Source organism: Berghia stephanieae, chromosome 7 (genome assembly GCF_034508935.2).
Source record: "Berghia stephanieae isolate SIO BIC M18660-M18661 chromosome 7, UCSD_Bste_1.3, whole genome shotgun sequence".
In the NCBI taxonomy this organism is placed as follows: Eukaryota; Metazoa; Mollusca; class Gastropoda; order Nudibranchia; family Aeolidiidae; genus Berghia; species Berghia stephanieae.
In genome coordinates this window covers 30493635-30516044 of record NC_088366.1, presented here as the reverse complement: position 1 = coordinate 30516044, position 22410 = coordinate 30493635, and the positions used below count along the sequence as shown (strand labels likewise).

General features: G+C 37.7%; 1 protein-coding gene across 3 annotated transcripts; it reads left to right on the top strand.

The window, feature by feature from the left end:
- Positions 1-25: 25 nt before the first annotated feature.
- Positions 26-20541, top strand: LOC144977046 (small ribosomal subunit protein uS17m-like). Of its 3 annotated transcripts, none has more exons than XM_078921769.1 (4): positions 26-186; positions 13980-14110; positions 16708-16788; positions 17790-20541. In XM_078921769.1, the coding sequence occupies exons 2-4, from the start codon at positions 14000-14002 to the stop codon at positions 17973-17975; spliced, it is 378 nt and encodes a 125-aa protein (XP_078777895.1). In that variant the 5' UTR covers positions 26-186; positions 13980-13999; the 3' UTR covers positions 17976-20541. The 3 variants fall into 3 exon arrangements, with proteins under 3 accessions (XP_078777895.1, XP_078777896.1, XP_078777897.1); XM_078921770.1 differs by having other exon boundaries at positions 27-162; XM_078921771.1 differs by lacking the exon at positions 26-186 and adding an exon at positions 4685-4703 and having other exon boundaries at positions 17790-18112.
- The last annotated feature ends 1869 nt before the right edge of the window (positions 20542-22410 follow it).

The following is a 22410-nucleotide window of genomic DNA, read 5'->3' as shown; positions in this document are numbered from 1 at the left end:
GTAACGTTTAAAAAAGTTATTTTCTGAAACCGAAAGTAAAGGTCACTCCGCTGTGATTTCAAATCAGTCACTTCCAAACAGCTCAAAAACTGGTGATCCTCAACAAAAATAACACCTTATTAAACATTGCGCGGTTAATTTATACCTCAACAAATATTCTTGGTAATATTCTAAAATCGCAATAGCGTAAGTTGAAAAAATGAAGGAACTTCTAATAATTAAAGTACTTGCTAGGTACCTACTGTTCACCGGTAAAAAAAAATCGGAGCGTCTCTAGTCTCTATTCTATACTCTACGGTAACTTTAGGCAGCAGCAGTGGGAGTCAAATTGTGACCCAACTCGCCCATAAGAAAGTTATGACTGGAAATTGCCGTTTGCTTTTAGGGGGGTTCAATTAAAGATGCATAACTTCATTATAAAGAGGAATATCGCAGATATTTTGGTATCATTTCATTATTTTCGTTTCTAATAAAATTCTAACCGGGCACCTAGCCTAGCCTCCTCAGGATCTACGTACACTGTAACATTTATTATACACGGTAACTTTGAATCTCGCGTTTAATGGATTAAATTGTATTGTTTGATTTTTTAAAATAACACACACACATACAGAGCAAGGTCCATCCATTGCTTGTATTGTAGTTGTAGTAGGCAGTTTAGTGAGCAGCAGCCCATAGGAAAGTTGTGACTGGAAATTGCCGTTCACGTTTTGGGGTGTTCAATTAAAGATGCATAACTTCGTTATAAAGAGGAATATCGCAGATATTTTGGTATCATTATTTTCGTCTTTCAATTTCCTTTTAAATGGTGCCAATTAAGGAAAAAATCCATTAATAATTTCAGAAGTTATATGAAGTTAAAATTTGGCAATTTTCAAATGCATTTATTTTTTTATTTACCGCGTGTGTTTTTAAAATTTAAACGCTTGTTTTTAGAATAACATCTAAACTTTATTCATGCCAAATTTCAGGGCTCTATATCGATGCGCAGACACCTTTTAACTCTGCGCCGAAATGCCTTGTTTACATTATCTTCTCATCATGGCTGCCGGGTCCCCGTGTGGTGTCCGGGGTCCCTCAACTGAGAGGGTCAAGAATAGCCCAACGCCAAGCCAGCGTGTCGTAAAAGGCGACTAATGGTGTGTGATTCCCCCATCTTTGAGTCACCTGGTCCTCCAGGTTGGGGGTTGGCAAAGGGTTAACACCCCTTTCCGTTAAACTCAAACCGTTACAGAAACACAGACAGACAAACTAAATCCTTTTTTTAGCTTGGGCGACCGAAGAGTTTCTGGAATTACAGAATTTATGAAGGACAACAGACAAAGCCGAAAGGACTCTGCTGACCCGATGACGTCTTCGCCAAACAAGCAGCTTCGAATTGCGTCGTGGAACGTTCGCACCATGTATGAAGCAGGAAAAAGCTCTCAAGTTGTGACTGAGATGAGAAGATACAGGCTACATATACTTGGAGTAAGCGAAACCCACTGGATACAATCCGGACAGAAACACCTCAAGTCTGGGGAGAAGATTTTATATTCAGGGAGAGGGGACGGGATTCATACACAGGGAGTAGGAATAATTCTAAGCAAGTTTGCCCAGAAGTCACTGAGAGGATGGGAACAATGCGGAGAAAGGATCATTATGGCGTCCTTTACAACACGGAGTAAGAAGATCAGCATGAACATTGTACAGATCTATGCCCCAACAAATGATGCAACAGATGAGGACAAAGATACATTTTATGGTCTGCTACAACAAGTCATTGACAAGTTGCCAAGGAAAGACATCAACATATTGATGGGAGATGCTAATGCAAAAGTGGGACAGGATAACGTAGGCTATGAAGGTATCATGGGACGTCATGGCATGGGAGAAATGAATGATAATGGAGAGAGATTTGCAAATTTCTGTGCATTCAACAGTTTGGTGATTGGAGGATCAGTGTTCCCCCATAAGAGGATTCACAAAGCAACTTGGGTCTCACCAGATGGTGTGACAGAGAATCAGATTGATCATTTTTGTATCTCTCGTAGATTCAGACGTTCATTGGAAGATGTGACAGTACAGAGAGGGGCAGATGTTGGATCAGACCACCACCTGCTATTGGCAAAGCTTAAGCTCCGACTCAGAAAACACGGGGCCAGATCACATACAAGAAGAAAATTCGAGGTGAATGCACTTGATGGGGAAAAAAATGAGGAATTCAAACTACAATTGAGTAATAGATTCCAACCTCTTACTGAGCTCGAGGAGGACATAGATGTAGAGTCACATTGGGCAAAGATCAAGGAAGTCTACATAACAACTTGCCACGAGGTATTGGGGGTAAAGAAATCGGAACATAAAGAATGGATAAGTCCAACCACCTTGGACCTTATTGAAAAGAGGAGAACAAGGAAGGAACAAGTGAATGCAAGCCGAACAAGGGCTTCAAGACTGGATGCACAAGAGCAGTATTGAGCCATAGCTAAGGAAGTCAAAAGATCTGTGAAGAAAGACAAGGAAGCATTCATGAACAGACTTGCAGAGAAAGCAGAAGCAGCAGCGACTGGAGGACACATGAGGATCCTTTATCAAACTACCAAGACACTTGCTGGAAAATATGGGAAACCAGAGGTACCAGTCAAAGACAAAGATGGGAAAACTATTTTTGGAAAAGAGGCTCAATCTGAACGATGGAGGGAACATTTCAACTGCCTTCTGAACAGACCACCACCAGACAACCAGCCAGAAATTTTGCCTGCAAGGAATGAGCTACCAATTAGCTGTGATCCACCATCGATAGCAGAGATTGTGGGTGCCATTAACAAGATGAAAAGGGGGAAAGCTGCTGGACCAGACCAGATTCCACCGGAGGCTCTAAAAGTTGATGCGGAAAGAAATGCTGAGGCCCTGCACCCACTATTTGAGAGAATCTGGAATAACGGGATATTCCCAAAGGATTGGAAGGAAGGACATCTTATCAAGCTTCCAAAGAAAGGGGACCTCAGTAATTGTAATAATTATCGAGGCATCACTCTTCTTTCTATCCCAGGAAAGGTTTTCAACCGTATTATTTTAGAGAGAATTAAGAATGCAACAGATGCTAAACTGCAGGACGAACAGGCAGGTTTTCGGAAAAACCGTTCAACCACCGACCAGATTGCCTCTCTGCGAGTCATAGTAGAACAGTCTATAGAATGGAACTCTCCTCTTATTGTCAACTTTCTGGATTACGAGAAGGCTTTCGACAGTATTGACAGAGCAACATTGTGGAAAATTCTGGCACATTATGGACTCCCTGAAAAGATAGTAAACCTCACTAAGGAAATGTATGAAGGATCAAGTTGCAGGGTTGTACATGAAGATCAGCTTACTGACAGCTTTGAAATTAAGACTGGTGTCAAGCAGGGATGCTTGCTCTCACATTAATCATCCGCAATCCAATGTTCAAGCTTTCTACCATTTTAACCGGTCGAAATGCCCTCAAATTTAAATATGTGGGTTGGAAACATCTTTGATCCATGCTGTCTTCTTTCAACTTCAAGTCTGGCAAAGGAGGCACTAAGTAAAGCCATCTCAAAGAGTGGCTGCCATCACTCGTCACTTGGAATTGAAGTTGAGGACTCAAACTCACTCAAACTCAAAGTCAAAGAGTGCCTATGATCAGCACTGGGACTGTATTATTTTGCACTGGACTGTATAAAGAAAGTGTTACATATAGAATTATGCGTTTCACTGCAGTTACTGAAGTTACAACAAGGAGTATAGGGTTTATAGAGACGTGGGCGGGGATAGGCCGTGCCACGTTCAGAATCAGCATCAGCAAACGTACGCAACAAGGCCCAAAATTGCAATAGCTCTGTCTAATGTGATATTTGACAAAATACAAAATTGCTCCGACATGAAGAAAGTAAATAGAGAATTATAATTTTGCATAAACATACCTGAAACGTGATATGTAGAAGAAAGAGACTAGAACTCCCGGAATGAAAAATATAGGATTCAATTATTCCGAATCGTCCAATGATGAGAACAACCACAGACCAGAGAACCAATACTTTGTAATTTGAGGAATTCCAACGCTACCAAAACACCAATGTCATTTTGAGGCCCATCTTAATCAGCGAAATAAGACTTCGGTACCAGATGTATACAAGATACCTGACTTTTATATTTATGTTAAAGGAAATTATTTAAATAAATGTTAAAACCTGACGTGTCCTTTCGGTTTATTGAACTTCGATTGGGTGAGTTTGTGTAGTGTATACTTTTGCAGGACCGGAAACGAAGTATTGTTATGATGATTATATTAAAACTATTATCTAAAACAAAGCAATAAAACAATTATATATCGCATATGATTAATCATTGTTCTAAAATTATAATGTTGTCTCTTATAATGCTTATAAATATAACTATTCATTATGTAAAGCTGGTTTATGATGATTTAAAGTTTTATTTTCTGATCCGAGAGATCACAGATACTTTTAGTTTTGTTGCCTTAGGTAAATATGATTTTTTTAATGAACTCTTCAAATGTAACGTTTAAAAAGTTATTTTCTGAAACCGAAAGTAAAGGTCACTCCGCTGTGATTTCAAATCAGTCACTTCAAACAGCTCAAAAACTGGTGATCCTCAACAAAATAACACCTTATTACAACATTGCGCGGTTTAATTATACCTCACAAATATTCTGGTAATTATTCTAAAATCGCAATAGCGTAAGTTGAAAAAAATGAGGAACTTCTAATAATTAAAGTACTTCTAGTACCTACTGTTCAACCGGTAAAAAAAAATCGGAGCGTCTCTAGTCTCTATTCTATACTCTACGGTAACTTTAGGCAGCAGCAGTGGATGCAAATTGTGACCCAAACTCGCCCATAAGAAAGTTTTGACTGGAAATTGCCGTTTGCTTTTAGGGGGGTTCATTTAAAGATGATAACTTCATTATAAAGAGGAATATCGCAGATATTTTGGTATCATTTCATTATTTCGTTTCTATAAAAATTCTAACCGGCACCTAGCCTAGCTCCTCAGGATCTACGTACACTGTAACATTTATTATACACGGTAACTTTGAATCTCGCGTTTAATGGATTAAATGTATTGTTTGATTTTTTAAATAACACACACAATACAGAGCAAGGTCCATCCATTGCTTGTATTGTAGTTGTAGTAGGCAGTTTAGTGAGCAGCAGCCCATAGGAAAGTTGTGACTGGAAATTGCCGTTCACGTTTTGGGGGTGTTCAATTAAAGATGCATAACTTCGTTATAAAGAGGATATCGCAGATTATTTTGGTATCATTATTTTCGTCTTTCAATTTCCTTTTAAATGGATGCCAATTAAGGAAAAAATCCATTAAATTTCAGAAGTTATATGAAGTTAAAATTTGGCAATTTTCAAATGCATTTATTTTTTTATTTACGCGTGTGTTTTTTAAAATTTAAACGCTTGTTTTTAGAATAACATCTAAACTTTATTCATGCCAAATTTCAGGGCTCTATATCGATGCGCAGGACACCTTTTAACTCTGCGCCGAATGCCTTGTTTACATTATCTTCTCATCATGGCTGCCGGGTCCCCGTGTGGTGTCCGGGGTCCCTCAACTGAGAGGTCAAGAATAGCCCAACGCCAAGCCCAGCGTGCGTAAAAGGCGACTAATGGTGTGTGATTCCCCATCTTTGAGTCACCTGGTCCTCCAGGTTGGGGTTGGCAAAGGGTTAACACCCTTTCCGTTAAACTCAAACCGTTACAGAAACACAGACAGACAAACTAAATCCTTTTTTTAGCTTGGGCGACCGAAGAGTTTCTGGAATACAGAATTTATGAAGGACAACAGACAAAGCCGAAAGGACTCTGCTGACCCGATGACGTTCTTCGCCAAACAAGCAGCTTCGAATTGCGTCGTGGAACGTTCGCACCATGTATGAAGCAGGAAAAAGCTCTCAAGTTGTGACTGAGATGAGAAGATACAGGCTACATATACTTGGAGTAAGCGAAACCCACTGGATACAATCCGGACAGAAACAGCTCAAGTCTGGGGAGAAGATTTTATATTCAGGGAGAGGGGACGGGATTCTTACACAGGGAGTAGGAATAATTCTAAGCAAGTTTGCCCAGAAGTCACTGAGAGGATGGGAACAATGCGGAGAAGGATCATTATGGCGTCCTTTACAACACGGAAGAAAGATCAGCATGAACATTGTACAGATCTATGCCCCAACAAATGATGCAACAGATGAGGACAAAGATACATTTTATGGTCTGCTACAACAAGTCATTGACAAGTTGCCAAGGAAAGACATCAACATATTATGGGAGATGCTAATGCAAAAAGTGGACAGGATAACGTAGGCTATGAAGGTATCATGGGACGTCATGGCATGGGAAGTAATGAATGATAATGGAGAGATTTGCAAATTTCTGTGCATTCAACAGTTTGGTGATTGGGATCATGTGTTCCCCATAAGAGGATTCACAAAGCAAACTTGGGTCCCCAGATGGTGTGACAGAGAATCAGATTGATCATTTTTTGTATCTCTCGTAGATTCAGACGTTCATTGAAGAATGTGACAAGTACAGAGAGGGGCAGTTGTTGGATCAGACCACACCTGCTATTGGCAAAGCTTAAGCTCCGACTCAGAAAACACACGGGGCCAGATCACATACAAGAAGAAAATTCGAGGTGAATGCACTTGATGGGGAAAAAAATGAGGAATTCAAACTACAATTGAGTAATAGATTCCAACCTCTTACTGAGCTCGAGGAGGACATAGATGTAGAGTCACATTGGGCAAGATCAAGGAAGTCTACATAACAACTTTGCCACGAGGTATTTGGGGTAAAGAAATCGGAACATAAAGAATGGATAAGTCCAACCACCTTGGACCTTATTGAAAAGAGGAGAACAAGGAAGGAACAAGTGAATGCAAGCCGAACAAGGGCTTCAAGACTGGATGCACAAGAGTCAGTATTGAGCCATAGCTAAGGAAGTCAAAAGATCTGTGAAGAAAGACAATGCAGAAGCATTCATGAACAGACTTGCAGAGAAAGCAGAAAACAGCAGCGACTGGAGGACACATGAGGATCCTTTATCAAACTACCAAGACACTTTCTGGAAAATATGGGGAAACCCGAGGTACCCGTCAAAGACAAAGATGGGAAAACTATTTTTGGAAAAGAGGCTCAATCTGAACGATGGAGGGAACATTTCAACTGCCTTCTGAACAGACCACCACCAGACAACCAGCCAGAAATTTTGCCTGCAAGGAATGAGCTACCAATTAGCTGTGATCCCATCGTAGCAGAGATTGTGGTTTCCATTAACAAAATGAAAAGGGGGGAAGCTGCTGGACCAGACCAGATTCCACGGAGGCTCTAAAAGTTGATGCGGAAAGAAATGCTGAGGCCCTGCACCCACTATTTGAGAGAATCTGGAATAACGGGAAAATTCCAAAGGATTGGAAGGAAGGACATCTTATCAAAGCTTCCAAAGAAAGGGGACTCAGTAATTTAATTTAATTATCGAGGCAAACACTCTTCTATCTATCCCAGGAAAGGTTTTCAACCCTATTATTTTAGAGAGAATTAAGAATGCAACAGATGCTAAACTGCAGGACGAACAGGCAGGTTTTTCGGAAAAAAACCGTTCAACCACCGACCAGATTGCCCCTCTGCGAGTCATAGTAGAAAAAGTTATAGAAGGACTCTCCTCTTATTTTCACTTTCTGGATTACGAGAAGGCTTTCGACAGTATTGACAGAGCAAAATTGTGGAAAATTCTGGCACATTATGGACTCCCGAAAAGATAGTAAACCTCACTAAGGAAATGTATGAAGGATCAAGTTGCAGGGTTTTTACATGAAGATCAGCTTACTGCAGCTTGAAATTAGACTGGGCAACAAGGGGGTCTTCTCTCACGTTTAAAAAAGTTATTTCTGAAACCGGAAAATAAAGTCACTATACGCTGTGATTCAAATCCGTCACTTCCAAACAGCTCACAAAACTGGTGATCCTCAACAAAAATAACACCTTATTATACATTGCGGCGGTTAATTTATACCTCAACTAATATTCTTGTAATATTCTAAAACCGCAAAGCGTAGTTGAAAAAATGAAGGAACTTCTAATAAGTAAAGTTCTTGCTAGGTACCGACTGTTCACCGGTAAAAAAAAAATCGAGAGTCTCTATCTCTATACTATACTCTACGGTAACTTTAGCAGCAGCTATGGGAGTCAAATTTGGACCCAACTCGCCCATAAGAAAGTTAGACTGGAAATTGCAGTTATGCCTTTAGGAGGGTTCATTTTAAAGAGCATAAAACCTTCATTATAAAGAGAATATCGCAGATATTTTGGTATCTTTTCTTTATTTTCGTTTCTAATAAAATTCGAACCGGGCACCTAGCCTAGCCTCCTCAGGATCTACGTACACTGTAACATTTATTATACACGGTAACTTTGAATCTCGCGTTTAATGGATTAAATTGTATTGTTTGATTTTTAAAATAACACACACACATACAGAGCAAGGTCCATCCATTGCTTGTATTGTAGTTGTAGTAGGCAGTTTAGTGAGCAGCAGCCCATAGGAAAGTTGTGACTGGAAATTGCCGTTCACGTTTTGGGGTGTTCAATTAAAGATGCATAACTTCGTTATAAAGAGGAATATCGCAGATATTTTGGTATCATTATTTTCGTCTTTCAATTTCCTTTTAAATGGTGCCAATTAAGGAAAAAATCCATTAATAATTTCAGAAGTTATATGAAGTTAAAATTTGGCAATTTCAAATGCATTTATTTTTTATTTACCGCGTGTGTTTTTAAAATTTAAACGCTTGTTTTTAGAATAACATCTAAACTTTATTCATGCCAAATTTCAGGGCTCTATATCGATGCGCAGACACCTTTTAACTCTGCGCCGAAATGCCTTGTTTACATTATCTTCTCATCATGGCTGCCGGGTCCCCGTGTGGTGTCCGGGGTCCCTCAACTGAGAGGGTCAAGAATAGCCCAACGCCAAGCCAGCGTGTCGTAAAAGGCGACTAATGGTGTGTGATTCCCCATCTTTGAGTCACCTGGTCCTCCAGGTTGGGGGTTGGCAAAGGGTTAACACCCCTTTCCGTTAAACTCAAACCGTTACAGAAACACAGACAGACAAACTAAATCCTTTTTTTAGCTTGGGCGACCGAAGAGTTTCTGGAATTACAGAATTTATGAAGGACAACAGACAAAGCCGAAAGGACTCTGCTGACCCGATGACGTCTTCGCCAAACAAGCAGCTTCGAATTGCGTCGTGGAACGTTCGCACCATGTATGAAGCAGGAAAAAGCTCTCAAGTTGTGACTGAGATGAGAAGATACAGGCTACATATACTTGGAGTAAGCGAAACCCACTGGATACAATCCGGACAGAAACACCTCAAGTCTGGGGAGAAGATTTTATATTCAGGGAGAGGGGACGGGATTCATACACAGGGAGTAGGAATAATTCTAAGCAAGTTTGCCCAGAAGTCACTGAGAGGATGGGAACAATGCGGAGAAAGGATCATTATGGCGTCCTTTACAACACGGAGTAAGAAGATCAGCATGAACATTGTACAGATCTATGCCCCAACAAATGATGCAACAGATGAGGACAAAGATACATTTTATGGTCTGCTACAACAAGTCATTGACAAGTTGCCAAGGAAAGACATCAACATATTGATGGGAGATGCTAATGCAAAAGTGGGACAGGATAACGTAGGCTATGAAGGTATCATGGGACGTCATGGCATGGGAGAAATGAATGATAATGGAGAGAGATTTGCAAATTTCTGTGCATTCAACAGTTTGGTGATTGGAGGATCAGTGTTCCCCCATAAGAGGATTCACAAAGCAACTTGGGTCTCACCAGATGGTGTGACAGAGAATCAGATTGATCATTTTTGTATCTCTCGTAGATTCAGACGTTCATTGGAAGATGTGACAGTACAGAGAGGGGCAGATGTTGGATCAGACCACCACCTGCTATTGGCAAAGCTTAAGCTCCGACTCAGAAAACACGGGGCCAGATCACATACAAGAAGAAAATTCGAGGTGAATGCACTTGATGGGGAAAAAAATGAGGAATTCAAACTACAATTGAGTAATAGATTCCAACCTCTTACTGAGCTCGAGGAGGACATAGATGTAGAGTCACATTGGGCAAAGATCAAGGAAGTCTACATAACAACTTGCCACGAGGTATTGGGGGTAAAGAAATCGGAACATAAAGAATGGATAAGTCCAACCACCTTGGACCTTATTGAAAAGAGGAGAACAAGGAAGGAACAAGTGAATGCAAGCCGAACAAGGGCTTCAAGACTGGATGCACAAGAGCAGTATTGAGCCATAGCTAAGGAAGTCAAAAGATCTGTGAAGAAAGACAAGGAAGCATTCATGAACAGACTTGCAGAGAAAGCAGAAGCAGCAGCGACTGGAGGACACATGAGGATCCTTTATCAAACTACCAAGACACTTGCTGGAAAATATGGGAAACCAGAGGTACCAGTCAAAGACAAAGATGGGAAAACTATTTTTGGAAAAGAGGCTCAATCTGAACGATGGAGGGAACATTTCAACTGCCTTCTGAACAGACCACCACCAGACAACCAGCCAGAAATTTTGCCTGCAAGGAATGAGCTACCAATTAGCTGTGATCCACCATCGATAGCAGAGATTGTGGGTGCCATTAACAAGATGAAAAGGGGGAAAGCTGCTGGACCAGACCAGATTCCACCGGAGGCTCTAAAAGTTGATGCGGAAAGAAATGCTGAGGCCCTGCACCCACTATTTGAGAGAATCTGGAATAACGGGATATTCCCAAAGGATTGGAAGGAAGGACATCTTATCAAGCTTCCAAAGAAAGGGGACCTCAGTAATTGTAATAATTATCGAGGCATCACTCTTCTTTCTATCCCAGGAAAGGTTTTCAACCGTATTATTTTAGAGAGAATTAAGAATGCAACAGATGCTAAACTGCAGGACGAACAGGCAGGTTTTCGGAAAAAACCGTTCAACCACCGACCAGATTGCCTCTCTGCGAGTCATAGTAGAACAGTCTATAGAATGGAACTCTCCTCTTATTGTCAACTTTCTGGATTACGAGAAGGCTTTCGACAGTATTGACAGAGCAACATTGTGGAAAATTCTGGCACATTATGGACTCCCTGAAAAGATAGTAAACCTCACTAAGGAAATGTATGAAGGATCAAGTTGCAGGGTTGTACATGAAGATCAGCTTACTGACAGCTTTGAAATTAAGACTGGTGTCAAGCAGGGATGCTTGCTCTCACCATTCCTGTTCATCCTTGTCATTGATTGGCTAATGAAGGAAACCTCCAAAGGGAGAAGAAATGGGATACAGTGGACCCCCTGGACACAGTTGGATGATCTGGATTTTGCAGATGATCTGGCTCTTTTGTCCCACACCCAGGACCAGATGCAAGCAAAAACCACAATTATAAACAGCCTCTCGGAATCAATTGGTCTAAGAATTCACCCTGCAAAGTCAAAGGTCTTGAGGATAGGTACGCGTCAAAGGGAGCAGATCAAAGTAAAAGATCAGGAACTCGAAGATATAGACACTTTCTGCTATCTCGGAAGTATAATTGACAAGGATGGAGGCACGGAAGCAGAGGTGAAAGCACGAATAGGAAAGGCACAGGCTGCATTCACATCTTTGAACAGAGTTTGGAGAACTAAAGATATCTCCCTTCAACTAAAGCTAAGACTTTTCAACTCAAACGTGAAGTCTGTCCTACTGTATGGATGTGAAACTTGGAACGCATCACAGGCATGTATAAGGAGGGTACAGATTTTCGTAAACAGGTGCATGCGTAAGCTACTCAGAATAAAATGGATGGATAGAATAAAAAATGAAGAAGTATGGAAAAGAACACAGCAGAAACCAGTGGGAGAGGATATAGGAAGAAGACGATGGAGGTGGATTGGACACACGCTTAGAAAGAATGACTCAACTATAACAAAGAAAGTATTGGACTGGAACCCTCAGGGCAGAAGATCAAGGGGAAGGCCACGAGGAACATGGAGAAGAATTAAAGAAGCTGATATACAGAGAAGTGGTAAGACCTGGAATGAGATAAAAAAGTTGGCTCAGGATAGAGAAGGATGGAAACTGTTTGTCTGTGGCCTATACCCTGACCCAGGGTGAAAAAGGCAATGATGATGATGGCTGCCGGGCGATATCGATATTCATATCGATATTTTAAATTTAGTTATGTATTATGTTAAATTTAGTCCATAATATTTTCAGTACTATTATTTACTATGTTTTTATTTTGAATAAATACTTTCCAACTTTATTTATAGGCATTTTATAGTTTTTGTTTTAAAAGTTTGTATATTTCTTCTCTTTGTGAAATCCGATATTAATAATATCGATATTTTAAAAATACCAATTGCTTTAATTTAATTTTATTTTACTTTGCCATCAAGTCATCAAGTTTCTTTCCCATAAAGTTTAGATATGTTTATCATTTGTATCCATATTCTAAAGGCCTTAGCCTTAATAATTATTATGGTAAGAAGTTCTATTAGTTTTGACACCCCCATACATTGAGAGAGAAGGGGGGGGGGGGGGGGATAAAATTATATTAATTGTCAGTTCAAATCATGTAATAGCAATAAACCCAAAGTGTTTAGCAGAATTTTTTAAAGTATTAAAAGCCAGAACTTTCCTTCTAATTATAATAGGGAATCTGTTTCAATTTATTTGAACTTTTTCAATCTACCATTTTATTTATATGCAATTAAATTGCCATAGGTAAAAATAAACTCATTATGTCATTAAACAACATGTTTATATCTTTTCATTTAAATAGTCTCAAACCCTTTTTTATTCTCTATGTATTAATTAAAAGAGGGTAATTATTTGCAATTGTTTCAGTGAGATATTGGGGATAAATCCAAAAGTGATAGAGCAAATTGTTTCTTACGTCTAGCCGAGTTTTTGATTATGTAACATTTGCGACATATTGTGTAATAATGTGTTAAATTGAAATGTTTATCTTCCTCTTTATTAATGTAAATGCATTGTCCTCGATAAGACGAACATTTTGGTATACAATATATGATAAGAACTCCATATTGACTGTTTTAACCATTTTTTATTAACATCACGCGATTTCGGTCACAACTTTGCAATGGTAATTTTGGGGTAAAAATCGGTCTGAAATTTCAGACTTTGAACTGCCGTAACTACATTTCTAATCAAGATAGAAACAAACTTCAAACTGTAATCTGTGTTGCCAGCTCTTTCATATGACATTGGTTTCAAGTGTGTGAGGTACATTTAGAATTTCTATTAAACTCCCTAGTTGTAGCGGCAAACCAGTTACCGGAGCTACCGTGTACGTAGATCCTGAGGCTAGGGCAAGGTGCCCGGGAACCGTGTACGTAGACACTGACAAAAAAAATTGAGTCAAGCTCAATAAATTACGTGCCGTCACTGGACTTCCAATTTATTGATCTATTGATTTTATCTTTACTTTCTTGAGAACTTAATCGGGGGCAGTCCTTCCAAAAGCTCCTTGCGCTAGCATTTCTTTCAACTTGTATTTTCACCATGGATCTTTAGTCATGTGTACTACCCAACAAGTAATTGAGCATAATTCAGAAACAACTTTAACATTTTTACACGTAATACATTGAAAACAGAAAAATAAATATTTATGTAGAGAGAAAAGTACAGTTCAGAGCTGAAACTGCTGAAATCAAGAAAAAAATAGATTACTACATGCGAATCATAAAAACTACAAATAATATATCAAGAAACCTAGATGAGATAAAGACTCAAGCAATAATGGTCTTTATAGATACTCCATGATTCAATGTTCTGAAAGAAAATATACACATATATCTTTTCAATTGTTGCCAATGGATTGTCACATTTTTAATATAAGCAATTGTTAACATTATAAACATTTAATTTCTTTTCTTTTTTGAACATCAGATTTCTAGAGATATTCAACCATGGCATCCCGTGTCATGTTGTTAGGCCAGGTGTTGAATAGAGAGGCATTGAAACCATCAATTATAAATGTACGGGTGGTTCATCAGGTGTTTGAGAAACATTACAATATGGTAAGTTGATTTGTTTTATGATGATGTTAGTCCTGCATTTTAATCAATTGAAGATATTAGATAGGACAATATTCATTCTATTTGCTCAAATGGGGTTCAAATCATTAAGAAATGTTTGTAAAATTTGACATCTTCTTGATGAGGGCACTACACAAATTATTGTTCATGCTTTGGTAACCAACAGGTATGACTACTGTAATTCATTGCTTTTAGGTGTTCCGGCCAAAATGATATGTTTGCAAACTATTCAAAACAGAGCTGCAAAACTGATTTAAAAATCAAATGATCCTACAAAAGAAATTTTATATAATCTCCGTTGGTTATTAGTTGGTGAAAGGATTGTTTATAGAATTTGTAGTCTTGTTCATAAATGCTTAAATAAAGCTCCAGTGTACCTCATGAATTTATGTCACAATTATAATCCAACATAGCCACGAAGGTTTGCTAAATACTCTTTTAATTGTCCCAAGAACCAGATTATCCCTTATTAATAAGTCTTTTGCTGTAAGAGGCCCAGTCTTGTGGAATGCGCTCTCCCCAGATGGAAAACTAATTAAGGATAGTCAGTCTTTCAAAAATCACCTTAAGTACAGAACTTTTTTCCAGAGCATCTGAATAGTTTCGCATACAGAATACGCCTTAAATCTAAATTTAATTTTAAGTTTATTTTATTCCAGTTATTATCATAAGTTCAGACCGAATTTCCATTGTATTATTGAACTTTTCTTTTTTTTTTCAAAATGTTATTGTATAATTAATCAATCAGATGTCTTTCTTTAGAAAAGTTATTAATGTTAGTGAGTATTATTGGTGTAAGTATGTGTGTGAATGGTTGTGTGTGAGTACAAATGTATCTGTGTGCATATTTGTGTGTTTATTTCTTCATATGTTTTTTCAAAATTGTCAATGAATGAATATTTGAATGACAACTAATATTGTAAAGCGCTGCTGAGCACTTATTTGGTAATTGAGCACTATATCTTATTATATTATTATTATTATTAAAGCTAATAAGATATAGGATGAGATATGACACCTGTAAAGCACTTTTGCAATTTGTTTGGGACATATATTTCGCTATTACCGACCGGGTATTCATTTTATACCAAATTGCAATAAGAATGTGAGTAGAGATCCTTCTCCCGGGTTTCAAATTTGCATTGCCACGACCAGACTACTACCAGGGACCTGCCAATCTGATGTCAATTATCATACCACAAGAATAGAAATAGAAAGCTGCACAGTTCATCCTTCTATATTTTTTTTTTACTGGCTATGTGGTTAGTTTCAATCTGCCATTCGTTGTTTATACAGTGCATTTGGATTCAACAAAAACTTTAGAAATTCCTGTTCATTTCCTGTTTGACATGACTAAAGCCACCTTGCATCCAATCAAGTTCAAAATCACACATTTCACCTACAACAAAACAAACAAAACAATCAAAACCACGAAGTGCAGATAAGACTATAAATTTTAATCTTGCATGGCTTTCCAAACCGAATTCAGTGAGCTTTATTACATACTCATTGTCTAGTAGACACCTTTTTCATTATAATATTCCAATAATAGGAGAAGCCAGGCCATTGTTTGTGTGTGTGTATTGAAAGTGTTGGCATGACTCAGTGCCAGCGGTGTGACACTCATAGACACAACACAAGATTGAGACCCATAGGGCTGGGTGGGGTTCTGACTCCATATGGGCAGGGGTTCTGTTCCTTCTATCCCGTTTATTGTTATCTGTTTTCCAATTGCTTTATGTCTTTGTCTTGGAATGAGATTACTTGGTTTTGTCCATAGTCCTTAGCTGGGAGGGGAAACAGTCAAATGTATACATAGTTATTGTTTTGGGTGATTATATTTTCTTTTCCTTGTAAATCATCTCTCTGTTATGTAGTGTTATTTATTTTATTTTTTTAAACATTTGAGTGTATTCCTCTTAGTGGGATCTTTTGCTTGCGTCTGTGTGAGACTTAGGTGATCTCAAGTTAAGTACACTGATAGTGTGCTCTTGGAATCTACGTCTCTGTTCCCAATTTGAACAATTTCCCCTATGTCTTACTTTTTCCTCAAGTCCTTTTAATCGTACATCTAGAATGTTTTTACTCTACACTTTGATTCCTTTTAACTGGCGTTGATATGAACTAAATGTGTTGCAAGCGCCGTAAAACCCTTAAAAACAAAAACAAACAAAAAACAGACCCATAGGAGTAAGAAGATTATCTTAGACGATGGCAATGAGGAAGGAGAGGGGGGGGGGGGATGATACATTAAAGTTACTGTTCTTAAATCCCAGTCAAAATCAATATGTTAAGGGTCAATCCCACGAGTGTTGTGGTGCTTGCTGGGACAATGTCGCAAATGGGAGAGGGGTAATCTATATTTATCCAACTTCTAGTAAACATAAAGGGTTATAGCTATTGTAAATATATATCAAAAGTGACACCTCGGATTCAACAAATCCTCAGTTATAACGAACATTGACCTTCAATCCCATCAACTTCATTGTAACTAAGGTGCACTATATTTGTATGCCTGCTTCTCTCTTTATTGTTTTTAACGACATTTTTTTTTTTCTTTTCTATGACAATCTTGACAGTTCTTCCCCCATGAAAAAGATTTCAAAGCCGTGGAAAATGGACATGACGTGACACCTGGAGATATTGTTAAAATATCACAGGTGAATATAAAATTTGATAAAATAAAACATCACACTTTATCCAAAAAAAGAAAGCAAAAAGCCATTATTTGCTCGCCACCTCAATCTAGAATAAACTAGAATTATCTAGATGCTGACTTCAATTTCCTGTTTTCTTTCATGCTGTATTGAGTTCCAATAGCTGATAGAGAACTTGCCTCACAACCAGGGACTGGTATAAATCCCAAGGTCAGTCAAGATTTTTTTTTCTGTCTCCCCATTAGTTATTAGACAGATTGGTCTGTTTTATCTTACAGAAAGTATTTTGTGATAGATTTTTAGCATCTTTTGATCTTATCCGCAGGATAGCAAGCAATTGTTCTTTTTCCATACAATGCTACGAAAAGCAGAATGGATTATGGCTCTGAGGGACTACTTTACCAAATACCAGTTTGATGTAATGATAGATTATTATTTAAAAAGTAGCCCTTCAGAGCCATTAGGCCCATGGAGCCAGAGTTTATCACAGTTTCTATAGGGTGAAATGTAAAATAGCAATTGCTTGCTATCCTTTGGATCGGATGCTAGTCTAATGCAAATTACTTTCCGTCAGATCTAACAGACCTAGCTACCCACCCATTACTGGGTGGACAGGGGGGCAGTAAAAAATCTTGACTGCACCCAGTCCCTTTAATTGTGGAGCGAGTGCTCTGCCAAGTGAGCTATATTCTCTTTTATTTTCTCCTGTTAAGTCATGTGGAACTAAGTTTCCTCTTCATGCAATACAAGTCACCTGTTGTTTTAAGTTGTGCACTTTTACAATGTCTGCCATAGCATATAGCCTGATACTCATTCACCCCTGGGTTAAATAAGTAAAATTATTGTCCAGGTAGAAGTCTTCTTAGATTTTTCTCATTTCCAGTTTATAATGGTGTCTCAAGAATAATATGACATTTTGTGCAGTCGCCTTCTTCTCATACTGTGTTTCAGTTATTTGTTCAGTAATTATTTTTTTTCTCTGTCTTGCTCTTTCCATTAACCAGATGCCTGAGAAGCTTACAATGGAAGTAGAGCATGAAATTTCTGAGGTTGTTTATCCTATTGGTCGAATAGTTGATCCTGTGACTGGACGTCGTTGTAGAGGAAACAAATATATTGATGAAGGCAGTAGAGAGTTGGAAGCCAAACGGGTCGCCAAATTGAAACAGAGAGAGAACTATCCTTTATAACACTAACTAGTTTGGTTTTTTTAACATGTTTTTAACCTTCATACTGCTGGCCTCAGTCACAAATTGTTCACTTTGGGAAAACTTTATTATAGAAGTGCAATGGACATGAACGGTTTAGTAGCTTATTAAAATACAGCATTTTGAATGGATAGTTTTAACTGATATATTGACATGTTGTTTCATTGGTCAAAGAGTGAAAAAACTGCATATTCTTGGGGTTGGAACGTTTTGTGAGGATTCCATTGAAATGTAAAACCCCTCAATGACTGATCTGATTCCAGTTACAAGTCTATACATAATAGACTTATATCGGATGCGAGAATGAAAAACTGGAAAAGTTTAGAAGCCTGTAGCCACTAGACTATAAATGATGTAAATATGACATTTTACATTTATTGAACTTTATGTACACAATTTTTCAAGAAAATATGTTGAAAGATCTCAACTCTATGATCGTAAGAAAAAGGGAACATGTACCCAAAATAAGAGACATAAAGGAGATTGAATTATGCTAGATACATAAAGAAATAATATAAACATATAAATGATACTACTATTTTAAAAAATCAACAATATTAACAAACAACCAAAAGACTAATAAACAAAAATGCAAGTACGAAGAAAAACTAGACAAAAACAAAAACAAGTTAAAACAAATGCATACCTAAAGTTAGAGAGGGAAAAACCCAGTCGCTAATATCAAAAATAATGTTACAGATATCATCTTCAGAAAGGATATCTTTTCTTCTGGATAATGATATTATTTATCATTAATATATTATTAGAGGAAAATGTGACTCTTTATAAGTGCTCTCCATAAGACAAAGTGGAATATCTACTATCATTGTCTTCAATCGTTTATGTCGATGAGTGTTCCACAAAGGGAGCCTCAGGCTGATTTTATAGGACCTGTGTCACTTCTTGTTTTAAAGAAGTAATGTCTGAATGTATGGTTTGAATTTCTCTGACAGTCTTCTTTGTGTCATTAAATGTCTCATCAAAAGTCGAGTAACTTGACACTCGTATGATATTTTAGTCCTGTAAATTCTCAGTCAATTAACTGAAATCGGTCAATTCGTCAAATTCAAATTCAAATATTTATAAGAAGGAAAGAAAGAAATAATTCATGAATCGTAGTTGAATGACTGTGAAGTAATTAGGAATGTTCCACAGCGCTACGAATAGCTCATGGGCTGTTTATATTAACGATGGATATATTGCCAAGGCTAAGCGATGCTTTTTAGAATTGCCGTGTCTGAACACATCCCAGTGTATTTTCACACAGCCTTCGTGAAATTATTTTTTCACTTTCCAAACCTGTCGTGATCCCAATTGGTAGCCAATTTTAACTGAGCTGCCGAGCGATAAATTTCACTGTTTTGTCTAAGCCAAAATTGACCACATTTACTTGGTGGATCCTAAAAGTATGAAAAAGTTTAATGCGAACCCCAGAAGTGCGTTATGAAGACACCTTTAAATGGAAAGTTATACGATTGCTACAAGCACATCTCAATTGCCTCACGTTGTAAACATACTGGTTGACCGTTTCTTCACTGATTGGGTACCTAAATTAGAAGATACAATGGTAAGTAGCCAAATTAATTCCCACGTAAATTAGTTTTCTGCCATTGTTATGCTCAAGCGAGCTTGCTGTTTACTATTTATTTCGATTCTTTGGATTTTTCTGATACGAAGAGTTTCAGTGAGGTTCAGTTTCAGTCAATTTTTATAGAACTCATTTACAGGTCTAATATTTGTCCAGGTGCAAAATTCCAGCATCCTTCACAGTTTGTGATGTCAATAACATGAATATATCTCATCAATTCCTCTTTTGAATTTTTAAAAAATTGTCCCATATTAAAGTTCTCTAGAAGAAAACAAACACTTCAGAAACATTGGAGGCTCCCTTGTTGACGACATTTACAGAAGATGGACACATACTTCGGGAAGCAATTAGAGCCAAAGCTCTTGGGTTTCCTTTATTCATTAAGTTTGTCAAAGGTCCACTGATGTGTTTGGGTAGTTGTGTCACGAATATGTGCCGAAACAAGTAACACAGTTCATGATGTCCAATGAGAGCATGTGATCCATGAGTTCTGATGGTTTTCTATCTCCCAACCCTAGGATGTTGAATAATGCTGCTGCCCTTTCTTCTGTTTTTTTTTTCTTAGACTGACAGTAAGTATTTCGTACATGTTGTCAGCTAGTGTTACAGAAAAGGCAGGCAGCGCACGATTTGCTATTTCTGTACGTAAAGTTGCCACAGTGTGGTAGTATCTTGTTTCGTCTGCCACAATATCACAGAGGGCAAATTTGTGTCCATGTCTCTTGCATGCATAATTAACAGTAATACTATTCAATTTGATTGAATATCTTAGTGGCCATGGGAAAGAATTTTCAGTTTCTCACTTTGCTTGAGTATAGATAGCTGTTTTGATTAAGAGCATGTATGTGTGTACAAGGGTGTGTGTGTGTTGTATGTGGTTAACTCTATTCCATTATATTCTCTTCTTTTTTTATAAATTGATTTATGGACAGAATAAATATTTTCTATTATATTTGTCAATGCAGTGTCCCATCAGTTTTTCTTTTGTTGTTTTCTGTTGTTTGTTTTAATTAAAATTTGTCATTCTTTTGTTGATTTTGAACTGATAATCTTATTTAGCAGCTTCACTCTAAATACTTAGTCCATTGCACTTTGGAATTAAGACGCTACAAATCATAGTAAGCTCTTTTTATCACAAGACTTCTTTCAGGCATAAAGGGGGGTGGAGAGTTACTGGTAGGCTTTGGGAGACAGTCAGATAAATAAGACTGTGTGCGTTTTCCTCCCCAAGAGATTTGTTTTCTTTTATTTTCGTTTTTTGTTTGTTGTCGTTGTGGGGGATCAGCTTAGTGGGGTGAACTGATTTGCAGAGATTTTGTGGTTCTTGAGACACTTTATGGTCATTTTGGTAAAAGTAAAAGGAAAAAGGTAGATGATAAAATAGTAAAAAGATCTGGGACTGAGTATAAGTCTGACGGGTAATCAGGTCTGAGATTTGTTTACCAGTCCAGGCAGGCTGATTTTCTAGGAAGTTTATTTTTTCTTTCAGGTTTCTCTGACACCATTTCATACTCTGCTTTTCAGAGGGCAGTTGTCTAACTTTGACCTTCAAAAGTAAAATGCTTTGGAGGCTAAATTGTGAAAGTTCAAATCTAGCATGACGTTGCATTTATGCATATTATTTTTATCAGTTCAACTTCAACTCGTTTTGTTTTTTGGGGGGTCTTTTGTTTGATTTTAAGGGTTTTGGGGCGCTTTTGACACTTTTAGATCATTTCAACGCCAGTGACAGGAAAGATAAGACTCCAGCCTGAGTCACGACAAAACCAAGTGATCCCATAAGACAGATAGAAAACAGCAAAAGTGACCTCTCCTCCTACCATGGGAGATCAAGAGACCCTGCCCAATAACTTTAACTTAAAGCAAAGATTCGACAATGTTTTTAATATAAATATTGCTTCGTAGAGAGCAGAATTTATTGTGAAAAACCATATTAAAACAATACCACATGAATTATATTAGAACATATATATATATATATATATATATATATCATTTCAATGTGAAACACATTATAGAAATAATCATCAACGTATTCAAATTGAAAATCCCTCTAGTTATTATTGACTATTTAATAACTTGTAATTCATAGGCAAATTTGAATACAATCACCCCATGCTTGTTAGGTAACATTCAAAACCAGTCAACTTTTTGAGAGAATGTAACCATACATAATTCTAAGTAAATTTTTCAAAAAAGTTGAGCAATCTATATAATATATTAACAGCAAGGTTGAGTTTTATTCAATTCATCCTTTTTCCAAAAATATATATCTGATTAACCCGGAGACCCGACATTTTCCACCAAGAGAGACGTAACTGATATGGGTTTTTTTTCAAAGTATTACTTGTGGAACTTTTTTTCCCTATCTTAACCATCTTTGTGTGGTTGCCATGACAGTGGACATGCACTCAGGGGACTTTTCGACATTTTCGGGGTGGTGCCCGAGTGGTTAAAGCATTGCACTGAGCCCCAGAGAATCCTGGGTTTGAGCGCACTAGATTATTGACCCCCAATTGCTCACTTTGGACATGAGTGATTCTCATTGACATTAGACATTTGTTTGAATGATTATCTATATTCCTTCATGGAATGCCTAAGCAATGGCATCTAATGATGGGCATTTTTAACTTTAAAAAAAACTTATCCAGAAAATGATAAAGCTTTAGTCGCATATTCATTAACTACTTTGGTAAAAACACTTAAGTCTGATCTTGGTTAGAGTGAAATCAAATCAAATCTGGAAAAGAAAAATTCAGTGTGTTATAATCCAATCATCAATGTTATGGTCTGACAAAAGGTGCTGAATTTTCGAGGTATAACCAATAA

Excerpts from the sequence above, each read along its gene's own strand:
- LOC144977046 (XM_078921769.1), top strand. The coding sequence starts at position 14,000 with ATGGCATCCCGTGTCATGTTGTTAGGCCAGGTGTTGAATAGAGAGGCA. Across the intron at positions 14,111-16,707 it reads TTGAGAAACATTACAATATG|TTCTTCCCCCATGAAAAAGA; the intron begins GTAAGTTGATTT and ends CAATCTTGACAG. Across the intron at positions 16,789-17,789 it reads ATATTGTTAAAATATCACAG|ATGCCTGAGAAGCTTACAAT; the intron begins GTGAATATAAAA and ends TCCATTAACCAG.